Source organism: Lacerta agilis, chromosome 11 (genome assembly GCF_009819535.1).
Source record: "Lacerta agilis isolate rLacAgi1 chromosome 11, rLacAgi1.pri, whole genome shotgun sequence".
Lineage (NCBI taxonomy): Eukaryota > Metazoa > Chordata > Lepidosauria > Squamata > Lacertidae > Lacerta > Lacerta agilis.
This window is the reverse complement of record NC_046322.1, coordinates 15,830,696-15,846,002: the sequence shown is the minus strand read 5'-3', so window position 1 is coordinate 15,846,002 and position 15,307 is coordinate 15,830,696. Positions and strand designations below refer to the sequence as shown.

Sequence of the window (15,307 nt, the reverse complement as noted above, 5' to 3'; positions counted from 1 at the left end):
GCAAAAATTGGGAGAATCGGCTTTGCTCTCAGTCTCACAGGTAGTTCTGTATCTATGTTCACATTAGTGGTTTGAAATAAAGTGAGGTCGTCTCCCTTATTCTCATGTTGCTGTGCAGGCCAACGGGCAAGGATCTCTTCGCCCAATGCCCACCACTTGATTTGTTTCCCCCCAACCAAATGTCAAGTCACTAAAACTGCCGTGTGTGTGGCATGTGCAACAGCTGCCTGAAATGTATACATCTCAGCTTGACGGTGGCTTCCTTTTTTCAAACCAGAAGGAAGGTGGTTTGAGGGAAAGAGCACCCAACAGAATTTCTGAAGAAGCTAGAGGATACCTATAGATTGTGGCTTGTGTCATGTGTACTCAGCTTCAAACACCAAGCGGTGGAGTCAGCTGTGATTTGGACTCGGTCTCAGTGTAATTAATTTGAAGAGACCCCAAGGCCCTCTTGTCCAATTCAGACATTTTGTTACTTTAGCTGAATTGCCAAGGAACAAGTACAAAGTTATTTCTCCCCTTCTTCCAACAAAGGATCTCTGAATAAAGTACTTCTCCTTTTTGAATGGAGCAGTGTCTACATATTATTATGAGCACTGTCCCTTAGCATGCTTTCTATGCCACAAGATGGGCCTTAAATTTATCATACGTCTGCAGAAGAAGTAACAGTGAAACAGTGAACTTAATCCGGAAATGCTGTCCGTTGGAAGATCACATTCACTAGTTTGTTCACCACTTCGGCTTTGCTGGAATACTACATTTATTTTACACGAATTATATTTTGTCATATTATCAGGATGAATTTCCCTTTGAAAGCTTATGTTGATCATTGACATCACTAAAGCTCTTTAGAGTTCATGTTACATTGTTTGGTCTTGTGTTGCTCTGTTTTTTTATTCCCTTTTTGAATGGAGACAGCCTGTGCTTTTAAAAAGTTGCCAGTAGGCTATAATGTTTCTCCACGTATGCAAAACTTTCCCTCTCTGATGGGAAGCAAGTTCATAAAAAAAAACTAATGCTACTGATTACAGCTCCCTCCATGAAGTACAGCATCCTTTGTTTAGAAAAAGAAAAAAGAAACGTCAGATACTTTTCTGAAAAGGAGGCTTGGGAGAACTTTAAGGTTTGCAGAAATAGGGGAAAAAAAATCTTAGGAAAGGCACACTAAAGGGTAGAAAACCTCAACAACAACACTAGTGTAGCTAAGAAGTAGGCTGCAGGCTTTCTGTTAGAAATACTTCTGGCTTACTGAAACTGTAGGCCCACTTCTGACACCATGTTGCATCCCTTGGGTTTGGGAAGGGTACTCCCAAACCTTCCAATGGGTCTGCTATAATACTAAGAAGGAGGTAGTAGTATTTATTTGTGAAAAACAGATCAAGAACTCAGCATAGCAGCCAGTGGGCAAGACTAAGGTTCCAACTAGCTCCCACTCAGCTGTAGAGGGAACCGCACCCAGAGCAGGGAGGGGGAGTTTCAATTGCAGGCCAGGCATTAATCTTAAAGAGACAGGCCACACACACACTATACCTAGGACTGAGAATGTGGAGTGACCACAAAACACTAGCTATTGGTGTGGGCCAAGGTGGTGGGAAACAGTTGTTTGTTTTGGATTATATAGCTCTGGATTTCCTGTATCAAGTTGAGAGGGTAGACTAGATGACATATCAGACACATGGACACACACCAGTTGTGATTCTATGAAAAAAACATGGCTTAATGTTGCTTTCCAGCAGTTACTTCATGAGGATATTGTCTTTGGAATGAAAGATTCAAATTATGTTACTTTGCAAATTATGTTAATCTTTTTAAGAATACACAACACTAATGAGAAAAAGGGTACAAAATCAAATATTTAATTGGGCAGAATTGACATTAAAGATCATTAAACCATTACATGGTTACAAGTTGCCAGTAGAAATCTTATTATGACTGATCACAGGGACTTTTTGTTCTATAGCTTATGCGTGCTAAGTCAAAGCTATTCCTAGTGCAAAATAAGATTGCTATCAATTAAGGTACATCTAAATGTTGTGGATGAAGTTGGTATGTGTATGTGTGCTTTTAAAAATAAGCCCCTATTGAAACCACAGAGGGTATTTTAAACATGTGATTTCAGAATTGGAAAAAAAAAATCTACAGGCCTTTCTGGAGGCTGTGATTTACAGGATAATAACTGGAGCAATCACTCTCTAAAGCAGGTATTGCTCCAGCAAGGGCTTCCACTGTGGGGCAATGCAGTTTCCCAGCTCTCAAGCCATAATTTGAGTAGTTCTTCTATTGAATCTAGAGGCAACCTGTGGTTCCTGGTGCATTTTCAGACAGAAAAGACAGAAATCTTGTCCAAGTTTCCAGCAGATGCTGAATAGATAGACAGCTCTTCTGTTTCACATTTTGGAAAGATATTTTGGTGTTTTTCTGTTTTTGGACAGGTTTTGTGCTCAAATATTCATAGTAGGGATGGAGAACCAGTAGCCCTCCAGATGTTGTTGGACTACAACTCCCATAATTCCTGATGATTGGCCAAGCAGGGTGGGATGGATGAGCGCTGGAGTCCAACAATATATGGAGGGCCAAAGATTCCCTATCCCTGGTTGATGAGAAGATACCCCAGCATTTTGAAAGTCCTTTCTAAAACACAAATGCCAGTTATCTGCTCTGAAGTGCCAGGCATTCCCAGAGAGTACTCCATGTATTGTTTTGAGCGATTTTTCTCCAAGAGAAGGGGAAACGTGCCCATTTCTTTCTGTAACATAACAGTATGCCTACATGGGAAAGAAGGCCAATGCATTTTGTCTTCCATTTTCAGAAACTTTGAGCTTTTTCCAACAGCAAGAGCTTCGTAGGGAGAAATGGGAGAGGAACCGGGCGACGGGGAAAGCCATCTCCCGCCGTTCTGTCAGCAAAGAACGATGGGTGGAGACGTTGGTGGTTGCTGACAGCAAGATGATTGAATACCACGGAAGTGAGAATGTGGAATCCTATATCCTCACTATCATAAACATGGTACGTAATATACAGAACTAGTACCCCGTTGAATTAATGGGCGCTAGAACATATGTGGTCAAACTGTTGCCCTAGCAACGTCGGGGACATGCGCAGAGCTGACTGAGCGGCTCTCGCTTATCTCGGTTTTTTTTCCCTAACAACCGAGCAGCTCTCGCTTGACATCGCTCGCCCGCCGCCACTTGTAACGGCCGCTGCCGCTTAGAAGTAAGTCCACGCGAGCGCACACCCGCCGCATGCCCGCGCACACCCGCCACTTCAACAGTTTCGCCCGGCCACCCGAAGTCTCTGCGCTCCAACTCCCAACGGCTGTCCGTGGGGCACATGCGCAGTAGCGCAATCCCACGGACACAGGGACTGGACGCAGAGACACTTGCACTTTATTATAGAGGATGCAGAAGCGAGGGTGTTACCGGGGTCCACACAGTATGAGCACATAGCACCGGTCCTTTCTTGCATTTGCTGACTTCTGGACCCAACTCAAAGGGCTGGTTTTAACAATAAAGCATTACACTATATGGCTTGGGACCAGAATTCCCCACCTGTTACGTCCCCAATGTTGTTGGATTCCAGTTCCCATCACCCCCAGCCTTCATAGCTGACAGTCAGGGATGGTGGGAGTTGTAGCTGGGGAAGGTTGCTTTATGTATTGGGGTCCCAATCAGATTGGGAAAAGCTGAGCTAAAAGAATGCTCCTTCCCATGTGCATATCTACCCATCTCTTCAGGTTATTGAGGGAGGCTGTCCTCCCAGGGCTCCCTCTAAATGAAATTTGGAGGATTGCCACAAGGGAGAGGTTCCCCCCCCCCATAATGCCTCCCCTCCCCCCAAAAAATCTGTGGAATGATCTCCCTTCTGCCTGGCACCATATCTTTTTTGTGGGGAGGGGACTATAGCTCAGCAGTAGAGCATATGCTTTCAAAGCATCACAGGCCTGCGGCAAAGATTTGTTGTTGTTGTTGTTGTTCAGTTGTTCAGTTGTGTCCAACTCTTTGTGACCCCATGGACCAGAGCACGCCAGGCATGCCTATCTTTCATTGCCTCTCGCAGTTTGGCCAAACTCATGTTAGTAGCTTCAAGAACACTGTCCAACCATCTCATCCTCTGTCGTCCCCTTCTCCTTGTGCCCTCCATCTTTCCCAACATCAGGGTCTTTTCTAGGGAATCTTCTCTTCTCATGATGTGGCCAAAGTACTGGAGCCTCAACTTCAGGATCTGTCCTTCTAGTGAGCACTCAGGGCTGATTTCTTTGAGAATGGATAGGTTTGATCTTCTTGCAGTCCATGGGACTCTCAAGAGTCTCCTCCAGCACCAAAGATTATTGAAGCCCAATTTATGGACTGGTTCAGATATAAGAGTTCCAAGCTGATAACTTGTGTTATCTCCAGTTGTGAGCAAGTTGGTGGGCAGGATCTGAAAACCCTGTTAAGGTGTCCTGTCACTGGTACTTTCCTTCAATGGACAAATGCCCCACTTGTCTAATGGATTACTTGACCTTGGCTATCCCTGTCTCACATGAAGTGAAGGTTGCCTGAACTAGCTCTGACAGGAACGCAGCCAAGAGCTGTTAGTAATTAATCCCTTTTCAACGTAATGCATGAATGCTAACAAAATGTCATAACTCATGGTTAGAGCTTCCTTGTCACAAAAGAAACGAATAAGGCAGAATCAACGCTCAGCTGCACTTCCAAATGTAACTAATGGTGTTCTGATATGTTTCGATTTTGATTGTGTATGAATTGTGTTTTAGTGTGTTGGAGGCTATCTTGTGAGGGCAAAAAGCAGCTTTAAGAAAATTAAAAATCTTTAAAATAAAGCCAGCAATTAAAGCAGGGATGAGGAACCTGTGACCTTCCAGGTATGGTTGAACTACGACACCCATCACCCCTGACCACTGGATGCTGCCTGGGGGCTGATGGGAACTGGAGTCCGTTAGAGCATGTTGCTGATAACACCAAGGTTGCAGGTTCGATCCCTGTATGGGACAGCTGCATATTCCTGCATAGGACAAGATGATCCTCAGGGCCCCTTCCAACTCTACAATTCTATGATTCTATATCAGGAGGGCCACAGGTTCCACATGCCTGGGTTAAACAATGGAGAACAAGCTGCTGCAAGCTCCCCCTTGATTTCTGCCATTGAGACCGATAATGCTAGAACTCTTATTCATACGGCTGCACTGCCCTCTGCAGTAGATTCCAGAATTTATTGTAATTCTGACTGAATCAAGTGTAGGCAAATATTCCAGAGGGCATTGGGGGAAGCAGTGAGCCAAGAAAGGTTTGTTCCATCCAGCTTCTGCATAGGCTAATTCTGGGACAAGGGAACAATCCCTAGCATTGTCTGTCGGATGTTTGTCTGATCCAAGTGGTCACTGGGTGGACGTCAGTAATATGTGGCATGGTCAAAAGTGCCTCTCCTAAAAAACACAGTGCATTCCACAAGCAGTGTTAGAAACTGGGGTAGAAAAACTAGGAGCCAAATGGCTTCTGGGACCTGGGTTGTGGGCGCCAAAGCAGAATGTCTAGTCACCACTGGGGTGGGGGGGGGGCGGTGGCAACACTTTTTATTTATTATTTTGATAAGTATGAATTAATATGCAATTCACATAAGTGACACATTGTCAAGACCACATTTTTAGTAGAAATCATTAATACATGTTTAATTTGGTGTTTACAATAAAAATGTTGGTACCATACTTCAGTTTTCAAAACACTCCGGTCTTTATAGTTAAACTCCTTAACATATTGGCTATCCTTAACATATACTTTGAGGCTTCAAAGCAAATACATTTCAGTAATCCTTGAGTGTGAGCCAGGTGCAAAAAATGGCACCCATACTTTTTGATTTGCTCGCAGATGGATCATCTTTAGGCGCAAAATGTGCCTGGCGCCCTGCTAATTTCGAACCCTGCCCACAAGTATGTATGGAATGAGGCAGTCCCTCAAGCACCTGGTCACAAGTTCTTTAGGACTTCGTTACCACCACCATGGGATGCAGGTGGTGCTGTGGTCTAAACCACAGTCTAGGGCTTGCCAATCACAAGGTCAGCGGTTCAAATCCCCATGACGGGGTGAGCTCCCATTGCTCGGTCCCTGCTCCTGCCAACCTAGCAGTTCGAAAGCACGTCAAAGTGTAAGTAGATAAATAGGTACTGATCTGGTAGGAAGGTAAACGGCATTTCTGTGCACTGCTCTGGTTCGCCAGAAGCGGCTTAGTCATGCTGGCCACATGACCCGGAAGCTGTACGCCGGCTCCCTTGGCCAGTAAAGCGAGATGAGCGCTGCAACCCCACAGCCGTCCATGACTGGACTTATCGGCCAGGGGTCCCTTTACCTTTTACCACCAGCAAGAAGACCTTAAAGCTGGTCTGCTATCATACTATATATAGACAAGGACTTATATTTTGTTACTCTGTGCAATGCCAGACATGTCTGTGATGGTGCTATGGAAATAGATCATCATCATCATCATAACTGGGGTGGTGGGGACAGGGATATTGCTGCAGAAAATGAATTAATAAACTTTTTATTGTCTGGCTTTGCCCAGGTGTCTGGCTTGTTCCATGATCCAAGCATTGGTAATGCAATTCATATTGTGCTGGTTCGACTGATTCTTCTAGAGGAAGAGGAGGTAAGACCCCCACTTAACAATTATGTAGTTCATTGACATTCTTCTTAAGGAATAGTTTTTGATAGACTTCAGAGAAGGGGAAGGAAGCCAGACAAAAGCAGGCTTTTTCAGTGGCGGCACTGGTGTTCTGGAAGGCCACTGTACAGTCACATGCAAGCATTGTGGGATGCCACCAGTGCTGTGGAAGGTTGTTCTGTTGTGTGTTTCAATGCATATCTATGTTCCAACAGCTGAACAAATAGGTCTTTACCATGAGTGTCTACTGTACTGCTGCTTTTGTGTATTTGACTTTTTAAAAATTATCTTTAGTGTATATTGCCTTGAGATGGTCGTTTGGAAGGTGATTAATAAATCAGTGATCATGATGACAATGATGATGATAATTTAATTATAAATGCATATGTTTTAAATGTTGTGTAATTGTATCAAGTGTAGTGAACTGCTTCTCTTTCAATGATGATGATGAGGTAATCTACTACTACTACTACTACTACTACTACTACTACTAATAATAATAATAATATGTGCTTTTCACATGACTTTCAAGATGATTCCCTATTCCATGATTGAGAACTTGTGGTCCTCCAGATGTTATTGGACTATAAATCCCATCAGCCCTAGCCTCATGGCCAATGGTCAGGGATTATTGGAGTTTAGGTTTAAAAATTTGTATGTGTTTGTTTTTCTCAGAGCTTGACCCTGGAGCGGAAAGATTTGGATTGATTAGGGAACAATGTTTCCAAATTGGCTCCACATTGTTCTCAGCATGTTGGAAGGCATTCTGAAAAATTGTGCCACAAGGTTGCGTAGCTGCTAAGAACATTGCATCTTTCTTAACCCTAGAATTGTGTTTCAATTTTTCTCTGATTTAGGGATAACAGTTGTTTCAAAACAGAAAACAAAGGGAAACATTTTTGCTTGATAACTTATTTAAGCACTTCTGGTGGTTTTTTTAAAGAGTTGTGAAGGCCTCTTAATGTGCTGTTTTGCTCTGTTTTTTATTGTTTTGGTATTCTTTTTCCATTGTTTTCCAAATGACACAGTTTTATCTCAACTTTCTGGACTCAGTAAACAGCTATCATAATTACGTCTCCTGCTTCATGCAAAAGGACCATTTGTTACATCTAAATTACCTTACTGAGCTTGATCATTAAAGTAGATGCTATTAGTGTTCCAGCAGCATAATTTTACATATATATATATATTATTTCCCTCTCTTTAGCAAGGGCTGAAAATAGTTCACCACGCAGACAAGACCTTAGCCAGCTTTTGTAAATGGCAAAAGAGTATCAACCCCAAAACTGATGCCAACCCACTGCATCATGATGTGGCAGTTCTTCTTACCAGGTAAGAGGATACAAGAAAGAAGGTTCCACCTAAACATTAGGAAGAACTTCCTGACAGTGAGAGCTGTTCGACAGTGGAATTTGCTGCCAAGGAGTGTGGTGGAGTCTCCTTCTTTGGAGGTCTTTAAGTGGAGGCTTGACAGCCATCTGTCAGGAATGCTTTGATAGTGTTTCCTGCTTGGCATGGGGTTGGACTGGATGGCCCTTGTGGTCTCTTCCAACTCATGATTCTATGATTCTATAGGATACTGTGCCAGAGACACCATGTTTGATTTTGTTTTTTAAACTATTATTACTTCAGTAAGAGAGGAGACCAAATAAATTTCAGTAACAGGGTAAGATTCTCAGCAAGGCTTAAATGCCGACCGTAGAATTATTTTTTCGTAGGCTTGTAAATTAGATGAGTCAAGGGTTAATAAAGGCCAGTTCTATCATTAGGCAAGTGAGGAATCTGCCTCAGGTGGCAGTTGCTGGGGTGGTGGTGAAATGGTGAAGGACACAACTGTGTGTGCCATGCAGCCTCTTCTTCACCACTAAGCTGCAAGCCTGTTGCCCTTAGTTACAGCAGAGGATGCTGTCTAGCCAGTTGGCTTCTGCGCATGTCATGGAGGGGCACCATCTTGTTATTCCCCTTGGGCAAAAAAATATATTGGGCTGGCCCAGTGACTTCTGGAGATTAATAGCCCAGGAAGTATCTCTTTTATTAAGGAAATTACAGGGAAATGGCCCAGAATGACTAGGAAACTGGACTGGGTACCACTCCCTCCCTACTCATCTCCAGGACTTTCTCACCATCCAGAAGCGGGAAGCAGATAGTGTCGCACAGCGTAAATTAATAATGCAGAGTTTTTCAGTGAAAGAATGAGAGCTTTACTGAGTTAAAGTAAACTTCTTCATAAACAACATGGTTCCAAACAGTTTGACTGAGATTACATACTGACTCTGCTCACAACTGAGGCAGACTGACTCTGACTGAAATCTTACCGAGAACACAGAGAGAAAATGGCTGCTACTTTTTAGGATAATGAGTCACATGCAGTGCTGTCAAGTATCCCGTTTCCCCCGGGATTCTCCCTTATTTTAAGCAGTTTCCCACTGCTCTCCCTTATTTTTTATTTCCCTTAAATTTCCCGTTTTTAATGGAAGCAGCTCCTCCCCTGCTGGCCAGGGACTGGGTGGGAAGACCTCGCCTACTTGGAGAGAAAAGCCTCAGCCCTCAAAGCAAGTGGGAGCCGTTTCCCGTGCTTACAGGGGGGTGTATTCCTCCCCCTGCATCAGCCCCTATCCTTTGCCGCCAAGCCCCTCAGCCGGCCAAAAGGGTTAGCTGGTGGGCGGAGCCTGGCTGCCTTTGAGCAGCTGCTGCTTCCTGTCCTGTTTTGATGGGATCAGACAAGAAGACGATGGGGCTCCATCGCGCGGAGCACATGCCTGCCCTCCTCTTTGCTCCGCTCCGAGCCTGAGGCCACTTGGAGTTTACATTGCTGCTCCGCCCACTTTTGCTTCTGGCTCCGCCCACCACTGACATGTGACTGTACCCGGGATAGGTGAGACTGCTGATCCCTTATTTTCAAATCCGAAACTTGACAGCTATGGTCACATGTCAGAGTGACTCAGCAGTTAGCAGTTAGGCGTGAATAACTTTAGTAGGCCCGAATGATTGTGCAGTTCCAGCACTTCCCAGCCTGCTTTGCTGCTTCTGCTCTCATGTGGCTTGGATTCTAATTTTACTCCCATGAAGGGAATAGAGTTCACATTCACAGGAAAGGGATTCTCGGCTTCCTCCTTCCCTGAATATGTGTGCCTGGGGTTGGGGGACTTTTGGGAATGGTGTGAAATATGACACGTAGCATCCAGGTGGAGGGAAGAGTTGAGAGAAATCAACACACTTCCATGAATGGAGGAGCACCATAGAATGTAAGCCAGCTTTCCCTTACCTGGCACTTTCCAAATGTTACAACACCCATAACCCCTGACCATTGGCCATGCTGGCTGAGGCTGATGGAAGTGCAGATCATGTCATTTGAAGGGTGCCAGGTTGGGAACAGGTAATCTAAGACAATATATCTAAGGCCCTATTAGTTCTACGTGTTACTTAGCTTCATTCTGTTGTCCTTCCAGCTTTATGCCAGTTAGGAGTTCAGTTTCATTTGGTCTTCTGTTTCTCTCCTGTCCTCAGTCTGGCCTTTGCTTCCTTTCTCTCTAGTGAAAAGGAGACATGAGTGCACATGAGCGTCAGTGTGGTATAGTGGTTAAAGTGTTGGACTAGGAGGCCAGGATTCAAATCCCCACTTGGGCCAGAGTCACTGGCTTGGGCCAGTCACCCAAGTTTCCTCACAAGAGTTGTGGGGGTTAAAAGACCAGCATCCTGTTCTCACAGTGGTCAACCAGGTGCCTCTGGGAAGCCTCCAAGCAGGACTCTCCTCTCCTGTGGTTTCCAGCAACTGGTATTCAGAAGCATACTGCCTTCGACAGTGGAGGGAGAAAATATGCTGTTCTCATTTGAGTGCAAAATTGATGTGGGGTTATTTTACATGGAAAAATAATTCCTTCTGTAGAAAGGAATTAACTGCCTCAGGCCTGCAGTTAATAAGGCTGATCCAAGATATTTTGGTGCTTGTTGTAAATGCAAATGATGCCTTTCCTTGCCTAGTGACACCAACAGTTAGCAACGCCTCATATAAGTGACCCTGTGTCCTGTGCTTAATTGGACCCTGAATCTGAAAGCTGGTGCAGCATAACGAATAAGAGACTCATCTGTGTATTGAAAAAGCCCCCATTTTTAAAACCATTTTTCATGGCTAACAAAGGTAGACATAGTGCTCTGTTTTCAGTTCATAGAGCCCTTCCTATAGGTCAGTTCCATCTGGTTTGAGACACTGCTATCATAGGCATTGTGAGGTTGTGGTGGGGTAGGGGGAGAGAAGGGGGATTGAGACATTTCCTTCTTTTGCATGGTGCATATGCAGAGGTTTTTTGTAACAGCATCATGTGGATAGGTTCTTTATCCATTCATTCATTCATTCATTCATTTTCATTGGCGGTGCGAGAGATTGGGGAGCCTAGTTGGTTGCATTTGTTTGGTTGCAGTGTGTTTTGTTGGGGGGGGGGGGTTGGAGTCAAATTAGCCATATCGATTGGGATGCTGTCAGGGAGGATTATGTTGTTATATTGTTGTTCCATGTTCACTCCTGAAAGGTCCCTTTCAGTGAATCTTGCCTCTGCTTTGAACTCACCTTTTGCAAGCTGTTCTCCCTCAGCCTCAGCCTCCCGCCATCCATATTTTATTTTATTTTATTTATACCCCACCCATCTGACTGGGTTGCCCCAGCCACTCTGGGTGGCTTCCAGCATATACAAAAACCTAATAAGACAAGAAACATGACAAACTTCCCTATACAGGGCTGCCTTCAGATGTCTTCTAAAGGTTGTATAATTACTTCTCTCCATGACATCTGATGGGAGGGCGTTCCACAGGGTGGGCACCACCATCGAGAAGGCCCTCTGTCTGGTTCCTTGTAACCTCACTTCTTGTAGTGCTGGTGCTGGATATCAGCCCTTGGTATGGGGTCTCAGTGTTTGGGCTGAACGACAGAGGTGGAGACGCTCCTTCAGGTATACAGGGCCGAGGGCCATTTAGGGCTTTAAAGGTCAGCACCAATAAAAGCAGTGATCTATCTTACAGGGTTGTTGTTAGGACCGCAGCAAGATAATGCATGTGAAGTGCTTTGAACGCTCAAAAGCACTATGTGTTAACAATAAACTAAGGGATGAATCCCCAACCGGAATTAAGATTGCCGGAAAAAATATCAACAACCTCAGATATGCTGATGATACTACCTTGATGGCAGAAAGTGAGGAAGAATTGAAGAACCTTTTAATGAGGGTGAAAGAAGAGAGCGCAAAATATGGTCTGAAGCTCAACATCAAAAAAACTAAGATCATGGCCACTGGTCCCATCACCTCCTGGCAAATAGAAGGGGAAGAAATGGAGGCAGTGAGAGATTTCACTTTCTTGGGTTCCATGATCACTGCAGATGGTGACAGCAGTCACGAAATCAGAAGACGCCTGCTTCTTGGGAGAAAAGCAATGACAAACCTAGACAGCATCTTAAAAAGCAAAGACATCACCTTGCCGACAAAAGTCCGTATAGTTAAAGCTATGGTTTTCCCAGTAGTAATGTACGGAAGTGAGAGCTGGACCATAAAGAAGGCTGATTGCCGTAGAATTGATGCTTTTGAATTATGGTGCTGGAGGAGACTCTTGAGAGTCCCGTGGACTGCAAGAAGATCAAACCTATCCATTCTCAAAGAAATCAGCCCTGAGTACTCACTAGAAGGACAGATCCTGAAGTTGAGGCTCCAGTACTTTGGCCACCTCATGAGAAGAGAAGAATCCCTAGAAAAGACCCTGATGTTGGGAAAGATGGAGGGCACAAGGAGAAGGGGACGACAGAGGATGAGATGGTTGGACAGTGTTCTTGAAGCTACTAACATGAGTTTGGCCAAACTGCGAGAGGCAGTGAAAGATAGGCGTGCCTGGCGTACTCTGGTCCATGGGGTCACGAAGAGTCGGACACGACTGAACGACTGAACAACAACAAGTGTTAAGAGTTTGGAGTTTGGATTTGGATTTGATATCCCGCTTTATCACTACCCGAAGGAGTCTCAAAGCGGCTAACATTCTCCTTTCCCTTCCTCCCCCACAACAAACACTCTGTGAGGTGAGTGGGGCTGAGAGACTTCAAAGAAGTGTGACTAGCCCAAGGTCACCCAGCAGCTGCGGAGGAGTGGAGACATGAACCCGGTTCCCCAGATTACGAGTCTACCGCTCTTAACCACTACACCACACTGGCTCTATGGCCTAATCTGGTCAGCTGCAGGACAACCAGAAACACCACACACACTAAGAACATAAGAAGAGCCTGCTGCCAAAGACCATCATCCTGTTCTTGCAGTAGGCAACCAGATGTCCTGAGCATAACATTGCTCTCTTTGTTTGTGATTCCCTGTTATTTAGAGACATACTTCTTTGAACAGTGGAGATAGCCACCATGGCTAGCAGCCATTGATAGCCTTTCCTTCCATGAAGGTATCCATCTTTCTATCAATCTAAGCACACACTTTTAAAGCCACTAGTACAATCACAATGCTGTTGCTTTCATTCAACCCCAACATTCCCATTTATTCTAATTAACTGCTCAAATAATAAGCTACTCATAATGCTAATCACGCTAAATCGTACTCAGAAGCATTTTTATGAGCAAAACTAAACAGAACGAAGCACAAACACTTTTGGAAACACACAAAGCCCTTTCCAAACAGAACAAAACACAAAAGCAAATATTTTTGGTCCTTACTGCTATTGTCTGCTTGCTAAAAAATCGCACGCCCTTCATTGCTTTCCCAAGAACAGCACTCGTTAATGATAATTGCATGCTTGTGAATACTGCCATAATGATCAGAAATCTGTGACCTTGTTTGCCCGGGTTTTATTTTACTTTTTAGACAGTGCCGTGTGCTGCTTGCATTTCTCATTTAGAGAATTATGATTCAGCATCTGAAAACAATTTACATTAAAAAGTGGCAGTGCTCAGAATTAAAAGAAAGATCAAACTGGACCACATACTGCACTAGCAGTAGGAACATAAGGAGCTTGAACAAACACAGAAAGAGAAGGAGGAAGTGTGTTTAAATCAGGGATGGGAACCTGTATCATTCCTGATGTTGTTGGGCAGGAATGATGGAAGCTGGAGTCCTGCATCATCTGGAGGGGCACAGGTTCCCCACCCAATGTTTCCAAACTTGGGTCTCCAGCAGCTTTTCAACTTCAGTTCTCATCATCCCTGACTACTGGTCCTGCTAGCTAGGGATGATGGGAGTTGTAGTTCAAAAACTGCTGGAGACTCAAGTTTGGGAAACACTGGGTGGAATCTACACACATATAAAAACCATTCTGAAAATGCTTTTTTTAAAAGCGTTTTTAAAAATACATTGAATTTTCCATAAAGCTCACCATTGGCCATCTAGTGTCACATTGTATATTGCACTTAAAACACACTTAAAACATTTTATTTGCAGCTGTAGAGCTGAGTCCCTGGTTTAGAGTTTGTTCATTGCATGTTGAATATATGTGAACACCCATGCCGTTATTAATATTAGCTTCATTTGTATATTTAATATACTCAGTTATACATTTGGTTATATGTTCTGGGTTCATTTGTGTGCACAAATGGCTTTCTTTATCATTCTTTAGCAAACATGGAAGAAACCAGAAGTCAACTTTAGGCTTTTGAGTTTAAGGCTTTAGATAAATGAATGGATAGATAGGAAGTTGCATGATAAATAAAAGAATGGTGAAGTTGTCCAACTAGCTTGATATGCTTGATATAGAACCTAAAATCAATTTCAGTGACATAACATGCAAAAGCAAAGCATCCTTTGTCATGTCACCAATCAAGAGCCAGTGTGGTGTAGTGGTTAAGAGCGGTAGACTCATAATCTGGGGAACCGGCTTCGCGTCTCCACTCCTCCACATGCAGCTGCTGGGTCACCTTGGGCTAGTCACACTTCTTTGAAGTCTCTCAGCCCCACTCACCTCACAGAGTGTTTGTTGTGGGGGAGGAAGGGAAAGGAGAATGTTAGCCGCTTTGAGACTCCTTCGGGTAGTGATAAAGCGGGATATCAAATCCAAAACTCTTCAGTGGGGGTGTTGGGTTTTCTCAGGTTTTATATATACACAGAATGGCCTTTTGTAGCACATTATTGGCCTCTGGAAACAGCTTTCAAAGTTATAAAAAGGAAGCAATCATCTTTTCCTGGGTCATAAACAGGACTGAGGGGGGGATGTCCCTTTGTGTATTCTAACAAAAGCTCTTGATCTATGTTGAAGTTTCGTGGGAGGGATTCGATCGCATACTGGCAAATTCAGATTGCACAATTAAAGCTGATGTGGCGCTCTTGCACAGCTTAGCCCTAACACAAAGTGACAGGAAAATGCACTGAAAAGTGTGGGATAATTGCTTGGTATAACCTCTCTGCAAACAACTCAGAATGAATATCCAAATCGATAGTCAACTTTGTGCAAACAAATCAGGATGAATGTTCAATGAAAGATTGCCCAGAAACAATCTATGTGCCTTTCTAGCCTTGCAGGAAGGAAGGAAAGAGTTTGTGACAGAGAATTGTGTGTGTGTGTGTGTGTTTAAGGGACTTTGGGAGGGGTTTCAGGCTTTGCTCTGTTGCAATTTGTTTAATGGACAAGGGGTTGTTTAATGGACAAGGGAAGTCTGCTGCTCCCCTTAAGATGAGACAATATTTCTGCT

The 15,307-nt window shown here is 44.0% G+C and overlaps 1 protein-coding gene across 1 annotated transcript in view; it reads left to right on the top strand.

Moving 5' to 3' along the window:
- The window catches only part of ADAMTS12 (ADAM metallopeptidase with thrombospondin type 1 motif 12), a 103,356-nt gene that overhangs the window by 43,364 nt on the left and 44,685 nt on the right, over positions 1–15,307 (top strand). Inside the window, exons 4-6 of the mRNA XM_033164729.1 lie at positions 2,810–3,006; positions 6,556–6,639; positions 7,862–7,986. Coding sequence (XP_033020620.1) covers positions 2,810–3,006; positions 6,556–6,639; positions 7,862–7,986 — 406 coding nt within the window. The remainder of the gene's footprint in view (positions 1–2,809; positions 3,007–6,555; positions 6,640–7,861; positions 7,987–15,307) is intronic.